The sequence below is a fragment of the Carcharhinus amblyrhynchos genome, chromosome 1 (genome assembly GCF_965287045.1).
Source record: "Carcharhinus amblyrhynchos chromosome 1, sCarAmb.v2.hapA, whole genome shotgun sequence".
In the NCBI taxonomy this organism is placed as follows: domain Eukaryota; kingdom Metazoa; phylum Chordata; class Chondrichthyes; order Carcharhiniformes; family Carcharhinidae; genus Carcharhinus; species Carcharhinus amblyrhynchos.
Window position 1 is genome coordinate 112,854,854 of NC_137324.1, and position 20,236 is coordinate 112,875,089.

At 43.0% G+C, this 20,236-nt stretch overlaps 1 protein-coding gene across 1 annotated transcript in view; it reads left to right on the forward strand.

Annotated features, from left to right (window-relative positions):
- Positions 1-8,831: 8,831 nt before the first annotated feature.
- Positions 8,832-20,236, forward strand: part of antxr2a (ANTXR cell adhesion molecule 2a) — a 198,644-nt gene continuing 187,239 nt past the window's right edge. The window contains exons 1-3 of the mRNA XM_080191187.1: positions 8,832-9,452; positions 9,768-9,839; positions 10,033-10,104. Coding sequence (XP_080047313.1) covers positions 9,289-9,452; positions 9,768-9,839; positions 10,033-10,104 — 308 coding nt within the window. The 5' untranslated portion in view covers positions 8,832-9,288. The remainder of the gene's footprint in view (positions 9,453-9,767; positions 9,840-10,032; positions 10,105-20,236) is intronic.

The following is a 20,236-nucleotide window of genomic DNA, read 5'->3' on the forward strand; positions in this document are numbered from 1 at the left end:
AATGAAGGAATGCCTCACTGGATTTTGATTCTGGACTCTGGACCCATGTGAAACAACACTTTTTCCCCCGTGGTCTCTGCATAGTGAATCTTTCTTTTCTTGACGATCCTTTTACTGTGTGAGTGCAAAGGAGGCAAAGTTGCTACCCTCCACTCACATATAAGTATGTGCTATTAAAATAATCTTTTGAGTTTGTTCTGTCTTGAGTTTGCTGTTATTAATAATCAAAAATTGAATCTCACCAAATTCAACACTGCTTAAAAAGGGGAAAGCAAATCAAAAACTCCTTTCTGTTTACTGATGGATGGCGGTGAGAGGAGAAAAATAGTGCAGTTTAAATTAAACCCCTTTGCTCCCGCCTGGAACAGTCCAGTCAGTCCCTGTTAACCTCCTAAAAAAACAAACTGTTAACGGTGTGCAAAAATGTGCAAAGAATCCTGAATGTCAATGTAATACTGATGGTAGGTTTTCTAACGATTCTTTCATCTTTGAGAATTCTACGCTCCATAAGCTTTTCAAAATTGAAAATGTTGCCAAACAATAGCTGATGCGTAACAACACACACCAAGTTCCCAAGAATATTAATTCCACTAAGAGAGGAATAACAACACAACAGTACAACTGTCATAGGCGTGCTGCAGTGAGGTACGCGCCTCTGTCATAGGCGTACTGCAGTGAGGTACGTGCCTCTGTCATAGGCGTACTGCAGTGAGGTATGCACCTCTGTCATAGGCGTACTGTAGTGAAGGATGCCCCTCTGTCATAGGCGTACTGCAGTGAGGTATGCGCTTCTGTCATAGGCGTACTGTAGTGAAGGACGCGCCTCTGTCATAAGCGTACTGCAGTGAGGTATGCGCTTCTGTCATAGACGTACTGCAGTGAAGGATGCACCTCTGTCATGGGGGTACTGCAGTGAGGTATGCGGCTCTGTCATGGGGTACTGCGGTGAGGTATGCAGCTCTGTCATAGGGGTACTGCAGTGAGGTACGCGCCTCTATCATAGGCGTTCTGCAGTGGGGGATGTGCCTCTGTCATAGATGTACTGCAGTGAGAGACATACCTCTGTCATAGGTGTACTGCAGTGAGGTACGTGCCTCTGTCATGGGGCTCCTGCAGTGAGGGATGCTCCTCTCTCATGGGGGTGCTGCCATGATGGATGCGCCTCTGTCATGGGGCTGCTGCAGTGAGGTACACGCCTCTGTCATAGGTGTACTGAAGTGAGGGATGCGCCTCAGTCATGGGGCTCCTGCAGTGAGGGATGCACCTCTGTCAAGGCCTTCACTGAAAAGACCTTGAGTGTTAAATGGCATTTTTCTGCTTTGTCAGGTTAGGGGAATCAATCCTCTTTTTCTGTCACAAAGCCTCACCAATGATTCCACCCCTCTATTTGACAATTATCTCAGGATAAACCATGGAATCCCGACAGTGCACAAGTAGGCTGTTCAACCCATGAATTCTGTACCAATTCTCAAAGTGCATCCCACCCCTTCACCCTGTCCTCGTAACCCATTGAATTTCTTGGTGGCTGACACATTGATGTCTCTAGTTATGACTTTCTCCATACTGGAAAACTTTCTCTCTATAATCTCAAACTTCTATTGAGAGGTTAGGATTCACAGAATAATGAGGTTATGAAAAATGGCACATTCAAATGTTTTTTCTTTCTGATTCTCTAATCTTTCCAATCATCTTCACCATTTGTTTTACCAAGATATATCAGATGATAATTCCAGCAGCAGAATTGAATGTTTGTAACTAAACATAGGTGAGTGCTATGTGTACCAGTTACAAGATGCATCATAACAACTCATCCAGGTTCCTTTGATGGCACCATCCAAACATAGAACCTCTACCAGCTAGAAAGACAAGGGCGGCAGTTACAAAGGAACACCACAATCTGGAAGTTCCCTTTCAAGCCACACATCATCTTGACTTGAAACTATATCACCATTCCTTCTCTGTCACTGGATCAAAATCCTGGAACTCCTATCCTAACAACACTGTGGGTATACCTACAGTTCAAGAAGGCAGCTCACTACTACCTTCTCTAAGGCACTTATAGATTAGCTGATCTTGTCTGCAATGCTCATAAAGAATTTTTAAAAAGATCCCAATGTCTAATGTTGAATATATAAAAGGAGTATTCAATCCAACTTTAAAACTGAGTAGTGACATTCATGGCATATATTTTTTAACAACATTGTCAAGAAAATGGGTTACATTTGAAACTTAAGCTCCAACACAGGACATCTGCCAATTTGTTCAGAAACATCATTACAGATATCAGTGGCTGGTTTGGTTGAGTGTTATATTTTGAGCACATGTTCTTCGTAATGTTAATTCCACTTATTAGTCCTTTTAAGATAGTTTATTCTTTCAGACGGTTATAGTATGATATGATGCTTTCGAAGTCCCTGGAATGAGTAGTCCTAAAAACCAACATGATATGGCACAATAATGGAGTATGTCCAGCTAATAACATGTAGTTAACCAGCAGAGGGCAGTGATAAGCTTCTACCTGTTGGCCAATTAGAACTGTCCCATTCATGAGGTCAAGAGTGTGAAATTGTTGCATGGCCCAAATGTTGCTCCTAATTTCTGACAATCTGCTTCTTGAAGCGTTGTTACTTCATTTGAATGCACATTTTATTTGCTTGATTATTGTATTTAAGATTGAGCTTGGAGGTTGAACAAGTTTGTTTCAACACTATTGCCACACAGGAGGATAATTCCCAATAAGAATATCAAGATCGAACATAATGAGCAGCTTGAAGCATATGCAAAGTAATAGAAACATGTAATTAAAGCTACATATATCACTCTGAAAGCCCCATGGTGTACACCTAAGCAGGCAAAAATCTTCGACACTTCCGAATTAAAGAATTGGCTTGCAGATCATCTTGAGCTAAGTGAGAAACTAAGTGCTCTAAGTACTACCAAGTGCCAATTGCTACCAAGTGCTCTAACCTCTGAGATCGGATAGTGTGACTGATGGGTTTTTAAACTGTACCTTGAGTAGCTCAGGAATTAGATCAATTTATTTAATCAAACGACGTGTGTTTCACTGACTAACCTATCATTTATTGCCCATCTTCAATTGGCCTTGAGAATGAATTGATGAGCTGCCTTTTGAACTGTTATTGCCCAAGAGGTGTAGGCACACCTGCAGCGCTGTTAGGGAAGGAGTTCCAGGATTTTAACCCAGCAAAGTGATGGAATGTTGATATATTTCCAAGTCAGGATGGTGACTGGCTTAGAGAGTGACCTCTAGGTGGTGGTGGTGCTCCCAAGTGTCTGGTATCCTTGTCCTTCTAGATGGTAGTGGTCATGGATTTTGAAAATGCTCCCTTAGAAGTCTTGGTGTGTTCCTGCAGTGCATCTTGTAGCTGGTACACACTGCTTCATCTGTGCATTGGTGTTGGAGGAAGTGAGTGAATGTTTGTGGAAAGAGTGCCAATCAAGTGGGCTGTTTTGTCCTGGTTGGTGTCAAGCTTTTTGAGTTTTATTAGAACTCCACTCATCCAGGCAAGTGGAGAGTATTCCATCATGCTCCAGGCTTGTGCCTTGTAAATAGTGGACAGGTTTTGGGAAATCTGGAGATGAGTTGCTCATCACAGGATTCCTAGCCTGTGACCTGCTTTTGTAGCTATCAAATTTATATGGCTAGTCCAGTTTAGTTTCTGGTCAACTGTAAACCCCAGAGTGTCGATAGTGGGGATTCAGTGATGGTATGTCAAAGGGGCGGTGGTTCGATTCTCTCTTGTTAGAGATTGCCTGAAACGTGTGTGGTGTGAATGTTACTTGCCACTTGTCAGCTCAGGCCTGAGTATTGTTCAGGTCTTGTGGCATTTGGACATGAACTGCTTCAATGTTTGAGGTGTTGTGATGGTGCTGAACATTGTGTAATCATCAGTAAACATCCAACATCTGACCTTACGATGGAAGGAAGGTCATTGATGAAGCAAATGAAAATGGTTAGGCCCCAGCCTCCTATGGAGAACAATTCTTTTATCACTAGGCATTCTGGAGAGCTGTTCACCCTGTTCATTTTCAGTTTAACATCTTTCATCCAAGTTGTCACTAAATGGTCATCTCACCTGATTGTCACACTGAGATTGCAGTCTCTCAATATATTAATGACTCTGCCTTTGGGATTTGGGACAGAGCCATCAGGAGGCTAAAACAGGAATGGAAATTCAATCCTTCACTTCTGGTAGTGCAATGGAATTAACTGATAACACCAGATTCTCACATAGAGGGCTTTGGTACAGAGGCACGTTTGCAGTGAAATGATCAGTGTGCATTGTCTAAGATTCCGATATCTGCTAAACAACTGAAGAAAGATGCATTTAGATATAACTGGCATTCATAACATGGGTGTGATTATTGACCAGAATGTACTTGCAGTGAAATCTGGGACCTACTCAGTATTAGTTAATGAGTTTAGTCCTTGATTTGTGGAATTCATGTTTTTCTTCTTATGGGGACATTTGGACATTTTCCCATCCGCCATGGGAATCAGTGGAGGTGTTGTGTTGGAAGGTGAGGTGGGGCGGGGGGGTGCCGCAGGCAAACCATGAAGGAAGCTGAAACAAATGCTGGAAAATCTTAGTGGGTCTGACAGCATCTGTGGGGAGAGAATAGAGCTGAAGTTTCAAGTCTGGATGACCCTTCATCAGAGTTGATTATGATAGAAAATAGGACAAGATTATATTGTAAGAGTGGGGGGAAGAGGGTTGTGTAATTGACCAAGATAGCATAGACAAATGAGCAAAGGAAATGTGAATGGTGGTTATAAAGGCTGAGAATGGTGTTAATATTGTCTGTTAAGAGATGCTGTTAGCACCATTCTCAGCATTTATAACAACCATTCACATTTCCTCTGTCATTTTGCCATGACATCTTTGGTCAATTACACAAGCCATGCCCCCCCCCAACCTTTACAGTGTAAATATGTCCAATTTTCTTTGTAATTTGCTCTGATGAAGGGTCATCCAGACTCAAAAGGTTGGCTCTATTCTCTCTCCACAGATGCTGTCAGACCTGCTGAGATTTTCCAGCATTTTGTGTTTTTGCATCATTTATTGTTCACTGTTCTTTCTAAACTGTACAGGAGCTCAGCCACAGAACATTTTGAATGTTCTCCTTGAAATGGATGCATGTGGGACTGAGCAGTGCAACAAGCATGCTATTCAGAGCAAACAGATTAGACAGAACATTGTCACTGACCACAGAAGCAACAGTCTCTACTCTACCTTTTGTGGTAAGGATGAAAAGTCCCCTTGAATCTTTCTAGGACATTACTTGATAAAGAATTAGACAGATTAGTACCGTATAACAATGTTCAGAATGTTTATTGGGTAGAAATCCGTTGGCACCTGATTTCAGATATAGCCATCATGAGTGTCAGAGCAGGGATACCTGAGGCCTGAAGTATTGGATGGAATTCAATTCCCACACCAGATGAGGCCTAGCTCTTTAAACGGATCAAATTCCCATACCACCAGGGCCCTGTTGGACCTCAGAGGGCTTCAACTCAGAGCTCCAAAAATGCAGCCTGGGCCTATGGTAGTACTAGCAGTGCCATGTGATTGAATAACCTGCAGAACAGGGCTTTGGCCACCAAGGGAATTTGGAACCAGTGACTACAAGAGCATTGCAGTCCATAATACATAAACAGACTGAATTCACATGGAGTCTTTCCGTTCCCTTTCCGAGATACAAATAACCCATTTTGTATGTTCCTTTAATGGCTAACAATCTTTTGCTATCCTTGGAGTGGGACTGCTTATTTTTTCTACGGTAATCTTTATTCAGGGGTTCAATAGCAGTAGGTTCTATTCAATGGAGGTGACATCATTTGGTTTATTTTCCAGTTACCTTTTTGTATTTCTCATCCATTAAGTTTTTAATTTCTTTAATGGAATAGCCTTCATCTGAGTGGCTGATTCTCATCCTGTGTATACCTTTGTTTTGGACTAATATGTTGCATTGTCATTCAGAATTATTTTTCTTCGGTGGGCTAACATTCTTGTCCCCTTGTACCCTTTGGTCTCCATTATCTGAATGCTAGTTTCTATGGGTTTGACGGTTTCCTATAACTTATTTGCCATGGATGAGACCATTAAGGTCTCGTGACAGAGTTTGAGTGTGTTACTGATTCCCTCATTTCGTTTATATTGCTGCTTTTCATAGGAAGGTAGCCTGTGGAGTAGATATCAAGTAAAACTTAGATGTGAGTTCAATTTTGTTTCTCTCTTCCAGAGATACTACTAAGGTGAATATCAAGTTTTGGGTCTTTTTCAAGATCAGGTAACTAGAGGCTGTGTCCAAAGATGAATACCAACCTTATTTTGTCCTTCAGCAGTAGACGACAATGAAACATTCAGACAAATTCTGCATCATCCTTAGTTGGACTATTTCTCTAGTTGCAAAATATATTCGGTATAACCTATCATAGAAATCAGATCTTTCCCTATTAATTGCTTCATTTTATGCATGGTCAGCTATAATGTCATCTATATCATGGAATGTATCATCTTTCTGTTTTAGTCACTATGTCATGATAGTTCTGCCAGCTACAGAAGGCAGTTCTTACCCTGACTGAACCTCAGGGATCATGAGAAGCAGGAAGTGAATTCTATCCTCCACCCTATCATTATTCTTAACCAATTTAGGTGAGTGTTAACAGTTGTTAAATTTTCCAGAGGATAATTGTTGAATTTTTGTAGATTAAGTCAGACTGTTCGCAATCTCGGTTTAACCCAGAGATGAGCTTCCAAATATCTGTGCCACAACTAAGTTTGTCTTTTTCCAACTCCGTAACATTGCCTGACTCCACCCCTACCTCAGATCATCTGCTGTTAAAATGCTCATTCACATCTTTGTTACTGCTAGCTTTGACTATTCTAGCACACTCTTGTCTAGCACCCCACACACTGCCTTCTGTAACTCCTTAAAATCTATCTCTTTGACAAGATTTTGGCCATCTCCTGTAATATAGTGAATTACTTTGATTTATAATGTTTGTGAAGTGACATGGGATATTTTCTTACATTGAAGTTACTATATAAATATGTTTTTGTCATTGTAAACTAATGCAGCATTGCAATAGTTTTAATCAGATGACCCTGTTTCTTATCTCTGGAATCCCTTTGTTCCAGTTCTAGGTTTTTTTGTAAATAAGCTTGGATACCATCCAACTCTCAAGCTTTTGAGATCTTAATTCTTTCTAACATTTCCGTGTGCTGTTTTGTTAACTTCAGCCTAGTGGTCACACTGTAATCTAGCTCAAATTGAGTTATTACTGCGGATACATGTGAATTACTTTTACATTCTGCTCTCAGCTCAACTAGTCTTTGCCTCTCCTGTGAGCATATTTTCAGAACTAAAAGATTCATTTTAGGCTAATTGTGGCCTTAACTTCTTTCTGGTTCACTTATTGGATGAAATCCAGTTCATTTTGACTTAATGGTTGTGTAAACTTTCCCTCTTAAGGCATTTTCTTCCAAGACTAGTTTTGTTTACATACCAGCTTTCCCTGTGCCAACTGTTGTTTAAACTCTGTTAGCTCAACTCTTAACCTTTGAGTTAACATTAATGTAACAAGGGGAAAGGTAACAGCTAAAGTTGATCACTTTCAGACCTTTCTATTGGAATTCCACTTTAGCTATGTGAAGTGAGGTTGTGTAATACCTGGGGAAGCCCTCCATACCATGAGTGGTTCAGGCTTTGAGTTTTTTAAAGATTTGTTTTAACTCTTGTTCAATGCTTTAAGGTCCTTTGGGTATCAGATTGTATTTGCTGTAAAAGTACTGACTGTTCTTGTAGCTGTTATTCTAATGCTGATATTCTAACAGAGGAATCTATAACTTTGATGTCTGTGTGGTGATATTTTCTGTTGCATTAAGACTGAAAATTTCTAAGGGACTTCTCTGATCTGAAGGGCTCTTAATGTGTTTCATTGGATTATTTTTGCCACATATGGGGTGTTTGGGGTGAATGATGGGAGTCTTGTGGAGGTGAATTGGGGAGTGGGGTGACCCTTGGATGTGTATTAATGGAGGAATGGAGGTGTCCTGTGAGGGGCTGTCAGTGGGGACTCCCATTGGGGTCACTAACTATTCCCTCTCATCTGAGTCATTATGTGATGTTATAATGAATGATAACTCTGAGTCAATTGGTAAACCCTTACCTATGAGTCAGAAGTTGTGGGTTCAAATCCTGCTCCAGAGACTGCAGTGCCAAGAAATCTTGGCTGATATTCTTACCCGAGGGGCGGGTTCGATCTTTCAGACGAGACATTAAACTGAGTTTTCAGTTGAATGCACAAGATTTTATAGAAGGACAACAGGGATATTATTGCTACTATCCTGGCTAATATTAGTTAAAAAAACGGTCTTTATCAATAGCTGCATGTTTGCTACAATGTTTCCCACATTACAACAGTATCTATGTTTCAAAAGTATTTCATGGCTGTAGAGCCCTGGGCATCCTGTGGCTGTGGAAGGTGGTATAAACATGCAAGTCTTTTTTTTGATAATTTGGAAATGTACATCAGAATGATCAATACATACCCTAGCAGTAAAGATCTTAGTGTAGAATTGAAAATTAAGATCATAGGCAAGTTTTGTACATCCTAATGTAGAAATTCAATCTTTCAGGTCTTGTGGGGTCAGTTTTTTCACAACTTTCCACGTCAACAGCATAGAAAATTTTCAGCAAAACAAGCTAATGATTAGTATCAACGTTAATGTTAACCCAAGCACAGGAAGTGATATCACGCTACTCTTTCAAAACAGCAGTCCATCTGTCACGATGCAGCAATATCGTCTTTTGCACTCACTCAGTGCAGCATCTGGTTTACTGGAGATCGTCGGCGACACACCCAGTTGCAGTTTATCCCACCCCCAACCAAGCAGAATGAACTTAACGCAAGTTGCATTTGATGTGCTGGCTGATATTTTGTCGAGAGCAATGCTGGAAGCTGGGTGGACGATTGATGTTTATGTAATTCCGCCCCTGGCGAAGCGCCGTCCTCCTTTGGGAAGTTAAGGCATGAACTGGACGAGAGACTTTGTGGCAGCGGCAGAGAGACCTTTTCCACAGCTGTAACGTGCACTTTTTTAAAAAAAACGGAATCATCTTGTTTTGTTTCCAAGCTGCCTGTTGTCGGGAGGTCGTTTTACTTTTTATTTGTGACAGTTTGAAGGTTGGCAGCAGCTTTCTCTGCTCCTTGTTCCCGGTTGTAGTCCTCTGGAGCTCTGCAAGTTGTTTAATTAAACGATAATGAGGCTGTGGCGGACTGTTGCTGTTTCCAACAGAATCTGCCCCGGAACCCGGACTTTCTTGGTCTTTGTGTCAGTCTTTCTGATCTTGAAGGGACCGGGAACCGTTCAGAGTGAAGAGAAATCTTGTCACGGGGCATTTGATCTCTATGTTGTCCTTGACAGGTAAGAATCAGAGCAGGCAATATTAAAGCAAAATACTGCGGATGCTTTAGACCTGCAGTAAATCAGAAACAGTCTCTCTGCCGAAACCACCTCTATCAGAAGTTAACTTGCACTGAAATCAATTGTGAACATTGATGGATCGGATGGTGGCGAGAAAGAAGATTTAAGCATGATATCCACTGTGACAAGAAGGGTGATCTCTCTGCTTTGAAATAAACTTTGACTTATTGATTCATACTGGTGGGCAGAACGAGCTCAACACGTTTTCTCTTTGCTAGAACTTTTTGTTTTGACTGAACACTCTTGATTTTACAGGTCGGGGAGTGTTGCCGACAACTGGGGCGAGATCTATGACTTTGTGGAGGCGCTGGTCAAGCGATTTGTAAGGTAACACAGCTTCGCCAAACTCGGTGTATTAAGAAGAGTGTCTTTGACTTGTTTCACCACCGCATGGGGGAAGTAAGGGGTAAAAGTAACTGAGTAATCTCAGAGAGCTTTGGGGAAGAGTGATTTCTGTTGCACAAATGGACATTTGAGATGACTTTTTTTTTGAACGCAGTGTCTTGTTTTAATTTTGCAGTCCCCAGATGAGATTGTCTTTCATTGTGTTTTCATCGCGAGCAGAGGTGAAGATGCCAATCACCGGTGACAGGTCTGTTCACAAAGCTTTATTTTTCATTTACTCTAATGGAAATGCAAAACTGCTGTCAGCAAGCCACTTTCTAACACTCCGTCCTTGCACACTATACCTACCCTGATTTCGTGTTGAATATGAATGAAACTGGACAGACCTAGGCACTAGAAAAGACCACGGCAAACTCAGGCCTGCCAACCCTGCAAAGTCCTCTTTACTAACAGCTGAGGGATAGTGCCAAAATTGGGAGAAAACTCCCTCATAGACTGGCCAAGTAACAGCCACTGATTACATCAGGCTGTTACTTAGCCAGTCTGTGTGACAGCTCTCCCAATTTTGGCCTATCAGCAGCCTGGTGTAGTCATACTCACAAAATCATAACTTACAGCCAATGTCCCAGTCACTATTACTATCCCTGGGTATGTCTTGCCCCACCGACAGATCAGACTCAGCAGGAGATGGAAGCACAGTTGGGAGGGAGTTGCCCTGGGAGTCCATAACATTGACTCTGGATCCCATGAAGTCTTATAGCATCAGATCAAACATGGGCAAGGAAACCCCTGCTGATCACCATGTGCCATCCCCTGTCAGCTGTGAATCAGTACTCCTGCACGTTTAAACCCCCCTTGGCAGAAGCTCTGAGAACAGTAAGGGCACAGAATACACTCCGGGTGGAGGAATTCAATGTCCATCCAGTGTGGCTAGGTAGTAACAGATCGAGCTGGCTGAGTGCTAAAGGACATAGCTGCTAAACTGGCAGGCAGTGAGGGAGAGACGCACTTGACCTCACCCTTACCAACCTGTCTGCTGCAGATGCATCTGTTCTTATGGAGACATTGAAGATATCCTCATTGTGTTGTGTGGACCTACCACCATGCTAAATGGGATAGACTTCAAACAGATTGAGCAAATCGGGACTGAGCAGCTATGAGGTGCTGTGGGCCATCAGCGGTAGCAGAATTACTCAACAACAATCTGTAACCTCCTGGCCCAGCATATCCCCACTCTACCATTATCACCAGGCGATCAACCCTGTTTTAACGAAGAGTTCAGGAGGACATGCCATGAGCAGCACCAGGCATATTTAAAAATGAGGTGTCAACATGATAAAGCAGCAACAAAGGACTGCTTGCGTGCCAAAGAGCATAAGCAGCAAGTGATAGAACGAGCGAAATGAATGCATAAGCAGTGGATCAGATTTAAGCTCTGTAATCCTACTACATCTAGGCATGAACGGTTGTGGTTATTGGGAGGTGAATCATCTCAATTCCAGGACATCATTGCAGGAGTTCCTCAAGGTTGTTTCTTAGGCCCAACCGTCTATAGCTACTTTATCTATGTCCTTCTTTCCATCATAAGGCCAGATATGGAGATGTTCACAGATGATTTCACAATGTTTTGAATTATTGTGATTCCTCTGACACTGAAGCAGTCCATTTCCAAATGCAGCAGGACCTTGGCTAAGTAGTATCAGATAACATTTGCACCAGACAATGACCATCTCCAACAAAGGAGAATTTAACCTTTGCTCATTGAAATGCAAAGGCATTCCTATTGCTGTATCTCCCCCATCAACATCCTGAGTATGACCATTGACCAGAAATTTAACTGGATTAACCACATAAAAGTTTTAAAGTTTATTTATTAGTATCATAAGTTGGCTTACATTATAACACTACAATGAGGTTACTGTGAATATCCCCTAGTCGCCAAGCTCTGGCATCTGTTTGGGTACATTGAGGGAGAATTTTGCATGGCCAATGCATTTAACCAGCATGTCTTTTGGATTGTGGGAGGAAACCGGAGAACCCGGAGGAAACCCATGCAGACACAGGGAGAACATGCAGACTCCACACAGTCACCCAAACTAGGAATCGAACCCTGGCACTGTGAGGCAGCAGTGCTAACCACTTTGCTATCATGCTGCCCTATAAATACTGTCGCTATAACAGCAATTCAGAGGCTAGGAATCCTGTGGTGAGTAACTAACCTTCTGACTCCCCAAAGCCTGTTCATCATCTACAAGGCACAAATCAGGAGTGTGATGGACAACTCGCTACTTGCCTGGATGAGTGCTGCTCCAACAATACTCAAGAAGCTTAATAATAGCCAGGACAAAGCTGCGTGCTTGATTGGCACCCCATCCACAAACATTCACTCCCTCAATCAATTGATCAGCAGTATGTACTGTACACAAGATGCACTGCAGGAACTCATGAAGCTCTTTGACAGCACCTTCCAAATCCATGACCGGTACCATCTAGAAGGACAGTGGCACCAGGTACATGGAAACACCATGGAGGTTCCCCCCGCCAAAGCCATTTGCCATTCTGACTTGGAAAATATACTTGCAATGTTGCTGAGTCAAAATCCTGGAACTCCCTCCCCAGCTGCGCTAGGGTTGTATCTACACCACACGTTCTGCAGCAACTTGGTGCAAGAAAATAGTTTAGCACCAGCCTCTCAACGACAATAAGGGATGAACAGTAAATGATGGCCTAGGCAGCAACACTCATATCCCATGAATTAATTTTTTAAAATGTTGCCACTTTCCGAATCCAGGCACATTCTGGTCCAGATTCTACAGCCGGAATTTTACCGCCTCGGAATCGAGGCAGGCGAGGCTCGCAGGACAGAATTCTCTGTTGGCCTCGGGCGGGATTTTACAAGTCTCGCCTGAGCGAAGTCGTAAAATCCCACCCTTTGCTACAACCAGACTTCTCTCCGGACAGCATTGACAAGTCTTGAATAACTAGTTTCCTGGGAAAGTGGTTATGGAGGCATAAAACAGATGTTTGGGCATTATTTTCATTTGCTAATGGCATGACAGCTGTTTGCCTGTATTGATGTAAGGAACAATGCATTTCCAGTTCAGAATGAGCACTGCATGCCACAAGTCATATTGGATGCATTGGCACTCATTGTATGCCAGTGAATTGGATGTAGCATTATTGAATCTTTCAAATATACACTGGAATTCTGCCACAGAAATTGGATTGGGCAAGGGGCTGACATTGGGAAGGTCTGTTGACCTTGGGTGGGATTTTTCGGTCTCAGGTTGAGCGAGGCTGTAAAATCCCACCCCTGGCGTTGGATTTGACATGATGATACTCAGTTCTAGTTCTCCACCAGTATTGTCAAGCAGCCTTTGTACCGTTAGCCTGTTTTGACTAAAATTTAGTCTTGTGTTATTAGTTGAGTAATTTAGTTCAGTTAAACATTGTGAAAACAGAAGCAATCATCTTGGGGGTCCTGCCGAACATGCTAAGCCCTTAGCTCCAATTCAGTCTCCCTCTGTTTCCCTGGCCTAGATTCAGGCGAGCGCACCGGAAACTGTTCTTTTTAACTCGAAGCTGAACTCCTGAAGCCACATCCTCTTTCTTCATTACAAACGCTGACTTTCACCTTTGCCCTCACCACCTCTGCCCTAGCCTCAATCCATCTGCTGTTGAAACTCTCATCCATGCCACCATCCCCTCCAGACTCCAGTGATCCAATGCTTTGTTGGCCAATCTTCTATCCTCCACCTAGCATAAACTTCAGATAATCCAAAACATTGCTGCCTACTGCCCAACTCAAATGAGGAATAATCCACCCAATTCACAGTGGCCACTGATAAAATTTCCTCTGTTGTACCTTCAACCTTGTAGGTGAGTTTCCAGAATTCCCTCCATGAACTTTTCTTTCTTTGTTTCTCAATAAAAACTATCTTTTCCAGCCTAGGTTTTAGTGACTTCCTTTTTGATGGTGTCGCTATTTCTCTGATTACACTTCTGTGAAATGGCTTGGGACATTTTCCCACAAGTGTGATATAAGTGCAAGTTATTGTTATAATAAATAACTGTGATTCACAATTAAGATTAAACACAGTAGAAGATTGTGACTTTAATCCTGCATATATTGTGCGACATATTCTATTAAAATGCAATTTTATAATGATAGATTGTCCAGTGTGCTTTGGGCTGGAGAATAATAGGGGATATACTTGGATTTTTTATTTCTTTCAAAGAAAGTTGGTTTACTGAAATTCGTTCCTTCAGTTCTGTGCACATCTGCCAGATACCCTTGCTACCATGTTTACAAAGAACAAAGAACAACCCAGCACGGGAAACAGGCCCTTCGGCCCAGCGCATCCTCCTACACCTACCCTGCCCTGCGTGTCTGCGAGTGGAACCCCTAACTTAGCCAGATTCAGGGGAGAATAGTGTCAATTTGGTATACCAATCAGCCTAAGAGCACATCTTTGGGGTGTGGGAGGAAACCGGAGTGCCCGGAGGAAACCCACGCAACCACAGGGAGAATGCGCAAACTCCCACAGACACAGGCCCAAATCCATGTATCTGCACAGCTAGCAGTGCTAGTCACTGAGCTGTTGCGGCGCCCGTCTACTGGTCCAGGATCAAGCACACACACCGACACGAAGTACTGCCTCCACCACCCTACTCGGTAGTGCGTTCCATACCCCCACGACCCTCTGCGTGAAGAACCTTCCTCTCACATCCAAATTATACTTCTCCCCCCTCACCCTTAGATCATGACCTCTCGTAATTGTACCCAGTCTAGGGAGCAGCCTCTCTCTATTGACTCTATCTATTCCATTCAGTATCTTATATACCTCTATCATGTCTCCCCTCAATCTCCGTCTTTCCAAGGAGAAAAGTCCCAGTTTCTCCAACCTTTCCTCGTAACTCAGTCCTTCCATGCCAGGCAACATGCTGGTAAACCTCCTCTGCACCCTCTCCAGGGTCTCCACGTCCTTCTGGTAGTAAGGTAGTTTTTGGTCCATTCGGTGACAGTTATGGGGTAGGTTTTTTTAACTAATCTAGCTGAATCCCTTGTGGATGGTGTGGATGTGTTGAAGAATATTGTTTAATATGGACTTGAAGGAGGCATTTGATTGGACTCTACATGAAAATAATTGCCAAAAATGAAAGAGCATGGAACTTGAGGTAACAGTGCAGAAAAGGCCATTTGGTCCATCGAATTATTACTTACGTGGCGAAAAACTGCAGCAGGCGACGGTGCAGAGGGACCTCGGGGTCCTTGTGCATGAGTCGCAAAAACCCAGCTTGCAGGTGCAGCAGGTGGTCAGGAAGGCGAATGGGATGCTGGCCTTCATAGCGAGGGGGATTGAATATAAAAGTAGGGAGGTCTTCCTGCGGCTATATAGGGCATTGGTGAGGCCGCAGCTGGAGTACTGTGTGCAGTTTTAGTCGCTGTACTTACGCAAGGATATTTTGGCCTTGGAGGGAGCGCAGAGGAGGTTTACTAGGCTGATGCCGGAGTTGAGGGGGTTGAGCTATGAGGAGAGGCTGAATAAACTAGGCTTGTACTCGTTAGAGTTTAGAAGAATGAGGGGAGATTTCATTGAGACGTATAAGATGATGAATGGGATGGATAGGATAGAGGTGGAGAGACTCTTCCCGCTCAGAAAGGACAGTAGGACCAGGGGGCACAGCCTCAAGATAAAGGGGGGGGGGCGGTTTAAAACGGAGTTGAGGAAGAACTTCTTCACTCAAAGGGTGGTGAATCTCTGGAATTCTCTGCCCGTTGAAGTGGTGGAGGCTACCTCGCTAAATATTTTTAAGACGCGGGTTGATGGGTTTTTGATAAGAGAGGGGATTAAGGGTTATGGGGAGAGGGCGGGAATGTGGAACTGAGCCACGACAGATCAGCCATGATCTTATTGAATGGCAGGGCAGGCTCGAAGGGCTAGATGGCCTACTCCTGCTCCTATTTCTTATGTTCTTATGTTAATCTGCACCAACTATGTGAAAGAGCACCTCACCCAGCAACTCTCCCCACCCCCCCAAATCCTCCCACCGAAATCTCTGGCATTTACCATGGCTGATCCAACTAACCTGCACATCTTTGGATTGTGGGAGGAAACTAGAGCACCCAGAAGAAATCCTTCCAGATACACGGAGAACATGCAAACTCCATATGGACAGTTACCCAAGGCCAGAATCAAATTTAGGTCACTAGTGCTGAAAGGCAGTAGTTCTGACCACTGTGCTGCCAGGGTTGGCTGGTCTGAGACCAGTATTTGTTCTTATATTAATGGAATATGACAAATTCTGTCTTTGAGAGCTGAATGGAGCCTCAAATTACTTTAGGTGTGAGATTGTAATAAGGTCAGTGTGGGATCTTGGTGACCAATAGTACAAATAGTTTATTTGCTTATCAAATGATATTAAAGGATATAAAAAGAACCAGGAAAAGTGAATGAAACAGGCTGAACTAAGGTCAAAGTAAATTCAAAAAAGGAGAAGAAAAGAGTTGCACTAAGAGCGAAAGAGAATTCAGAAATGTCAAGTCAGAAAACTGCAACTATAATATCAAATCTTGCAAACTGTGGCCTCCAAACTTCCTTCCTTTGCCAAACTCCTTGATCATGCTACTACCTTTCAAATCCATGCCATTTGTTCCCAGAACACCCATTTTAAATATCCCCATGATTGAATATCTGCAATCAGGTTTCTGTGCAATATCGAAATGGCCCTTATGACATCCAGTGTGACCGTGACAAAGGTATATTGTCCTTCCTTCCTCTTGATCTTACCTGCAGCTTTGGATATTGTTGACCACACCATCCTCCTTGAACGCTTTTCCACCATCATCCAGAGTGAAAAGTCCAAGAGAGGCAGTGGTGAGATACACTGATGACACCCAGCTCTATCTGTGAGCAATTACACTGTATATTTGGATGATGTTGCCAAAGGACAGCATGTCGATACAACACAGGAGGTGACTAAGGTTAGGTCCTTGGGGGGCACCAAAGGGAATGATACAAGAGCGGAAAGTCATTGCAAATGATTCCCTATCTCTGACTACATATCTAATCTACTGAGCCGTAATTGGAGGATAAAATTTGGGTATCAACTTAATCATTAACCCAAGGCAATTATGCTTTTGGTTATGGCAGACTTTCTTTTATATTTCAGTATTTAAGAATGTGCAATGTTGGAACAGAATCTGACTTGCATTTTGTTGGTCAAGGGAATAATATAGTTAATTTATCAACTGTTAGTAAGTTTTTGGCATACAAACAGTGATTACAGAATAGATGTAGTGTGCATTAACAGGATGTGTCCTTGTGAAAATGGGCTCAGGGTATTACATGCTGCACCTTTTTATGTCTACCAATATGCCACTAGATAACCTTTCATTGTTGCAAGTTATTTGAAGAAACTTCATAATTCTAGGAATAGTATTTGAGTTATTGATCTGAATTATTTTTTAGGGAAAGATAAACATTTGTACATCTCAAATAATACTCCTGGCAATGAGGAAGTTACGGAAATGCCATTTTTAAGCGGTTGGTCCTTAACATTCAGATTACTAGAGTTTTACTGGCTGAACAGATTGGTCTGTAGGATATATAAGATAAATAATGATGAAGTTACAAATAATAGTCGTAAAATCTATAGTATGGTCATTACGTTTGCCTCGTTGTCACTGTGCTGGGCCTAGTTCATCATCTAAAGGTCTGGGGTAGAAATTGCTATCATATTTTGCACATTTCCCGGTTCCAAAAGAGGCATTAGATAGTCAAATTTTACCATGCAATCTTATACACCAGAAATGTGTGTGATTCCACGTTAATTCAGGGAATTTATAGGCATCCCTATGAGGTTGCCTGCAACGAATGGGTTGGAACAAGTCTTCTTGCTACCTGCCCTCTTTTTGCTGCATCCTGAAATCATTTTTGTGCTGTACCTTGCTGCAAATGCAAACTAATGATCACAAGGGCAGCTGGGACCTCAGTGAACTAACAGTGGAATTGTGGGTTTGCGCAGCACAGAAGGAGGCCATTGTCCATCATGCCTGTGTTGGTTCTTTGAAAGAACTATACAGTTTAGTCCCAGCTTTTCCCCATTACCATTTCTAGCCAGTCCTTTTACATATGTGTTTGTTGCCTTTTAAAGTTTATTTGTAATCTCATTCTACCATCATTTTCATTATGGCGCTGAAGGAGTCTATTTGGCCCATCACGTCAGTGCTGGTTTTCTGTAGAGCAGTCCAGTAAGTCCTGTTTATTTCCCTCAAATGCCCTCCATTTACTTGTTGAACATAACAATAGTCCTTGCTTCAACTACTCTGGTAAGCAGTTGACTATCAGGTTATTACCGCTTGTTGTGTAAAACAAAATCTTTCTCGCATCTGGGGCTCCGCGGAAGAGTCACATAAGCTCAAAGTTAATGCTCTTTCATTCTCTGGAGCTGCTGCCAGATCTGCTGAGTTTATCCAACATTTTCTGTTTTTAATTTCAGACTTCCAGTGTTCACAGTATTTTGCTTTTATCTTCCTCACATTGGCTCTTTATCTCTTGCCCAATATGTTGCTCAGGGTTTAGTTCAGCCAACTGGTGGGGAGGAATGGGGAATTGTGTGGGAGATGTACCTCTGACTTCCATTGGCGGGAGAATGGAGTGCAATGAAGTACAGTGGGCAGGAACAGCCCACTGTGGGAAACTCATCCATCATCAGCAGGAGCCTCATTACCATTAATAAGGCCCACTTAAGATTTATTTTCAAGTAATTCATTCACATTAACTGCTGCCACCCTGATTTAATGAAAATGAGAGCAGAATTCTGTGGCTTCAGTAACCCACCTGGTGAAAGCTGAGTTCCCTGACTTACCTTGACTGTCCTTTAGACTTAAAATCATAGAATCTCTACAGTGCAGAAGGAGGCCATTCGGCTCATCGAGTCTGCACTGTCCATGATCCCACCCAGGTCCTATCCCCAACACCCCATGTATATATCCTGCTAATTCTCCTGACACAATGGGGCAATTTAACCATAGCTAATCCACTTAATCCGCACATCTTTGGAGTATGGAAAGAAACCAGAGGAACCCCATGCAGTCACGGGGAGAACGTGCAAGCTCCACACAGACTGATCTGAGGCTGGAATTGCTCCTGGGTCCTTGGTGCTGTGAGGCAGCAGTGCTAACCACCGTGTCACCTTGCCACCCAGTGTGGCAGTGTGAGTCTCAGGGAGCTGTAGCTCTTATAGAGCCTTTTGCTGTGTGGAGTGCAGAGTCCACTTGCTGAACTATGAAAAGACAAACATTGAATCAGGAAGGAAAATATTTAAAGGCGTGAAGTGCAGAGGGAGCATCCCTTAAAGTAGCATTTCAGACTTAAGGAGAACACGTCTGGAAGCAGCCATTGTGGAAAAGGACAACTGTGGACCCATTGGATATCATCCACCCATCCTTGTGCATTAGAGTAGACACACAATGTTGATAAACTTAGAAATGCACAACAAGCCACACAGGACCCTCAGTACAGCATGGACAGGAAGCCAGGCATCGCAGGAAAAGAGGATAAAGCTGGGCAGTGTATCCAACAGTGTGCTGGAATAGCATAACCTACCTGCAGATATCACAGAGAGGCAGTGCCTGAGAAAACTGCAACTCTTTCAGGACACAGTCTGCACCCAAATGCAGAATGCCCTGTGCTCAAGGGGTACAGTGGGTATCCAGTGCCAGTGGCCCTGCAAGTGATTGCAGTTCTCAGGCTTGCTCCAAGAAAGGCATGTGGGATCTTTCAAGCAGCCACACACCAATACATCGAGGTGGTAACAAATGCATTATTGAGGAGGACTGGGGATTATGTGCCATTTAAAACAGAGATGAGGAGGAATTTCTTCTGTCAGAATCTGTAGAACTCTTTGCCACGGAAGGCTGTGGAGGCCAGGTCATTGAGTGTCTTTAAGACAGAAATAGATAGGCTCTTGCTTAATAAGGGAATTAGGGGTTATGGGGAAAAGGCAGGAGAATGGGGATGAGAAAAGTATCAACCATGATTGAATGGCGGAGCAGACTCAATGGGCCGAGTGACCTTAGTCTGCTCCTATGTCTTATGGTCTTGTATTAAATACAGGTCAGGTGAAGACAGCCAGGCAGAGGGGACAATGGGATTTGCTGCCAGGGCCAGTTTTCTGCACATCTAAGGTGTTTTGGCTGCACACAAGTCATCATCAAAGAAGTGTTACAGCAGTGAGGGGCCTTTATCCGTTGGAAGAGCTTCTATTCATTGAATGTTCAATTAGTTTGTGACTACTGGAAGTGAATGCTGTAGATGTCTGCTCACGATCCAGGAGCCATGATACCTAAGTGCTACTACAGTCACAGGTGCTGC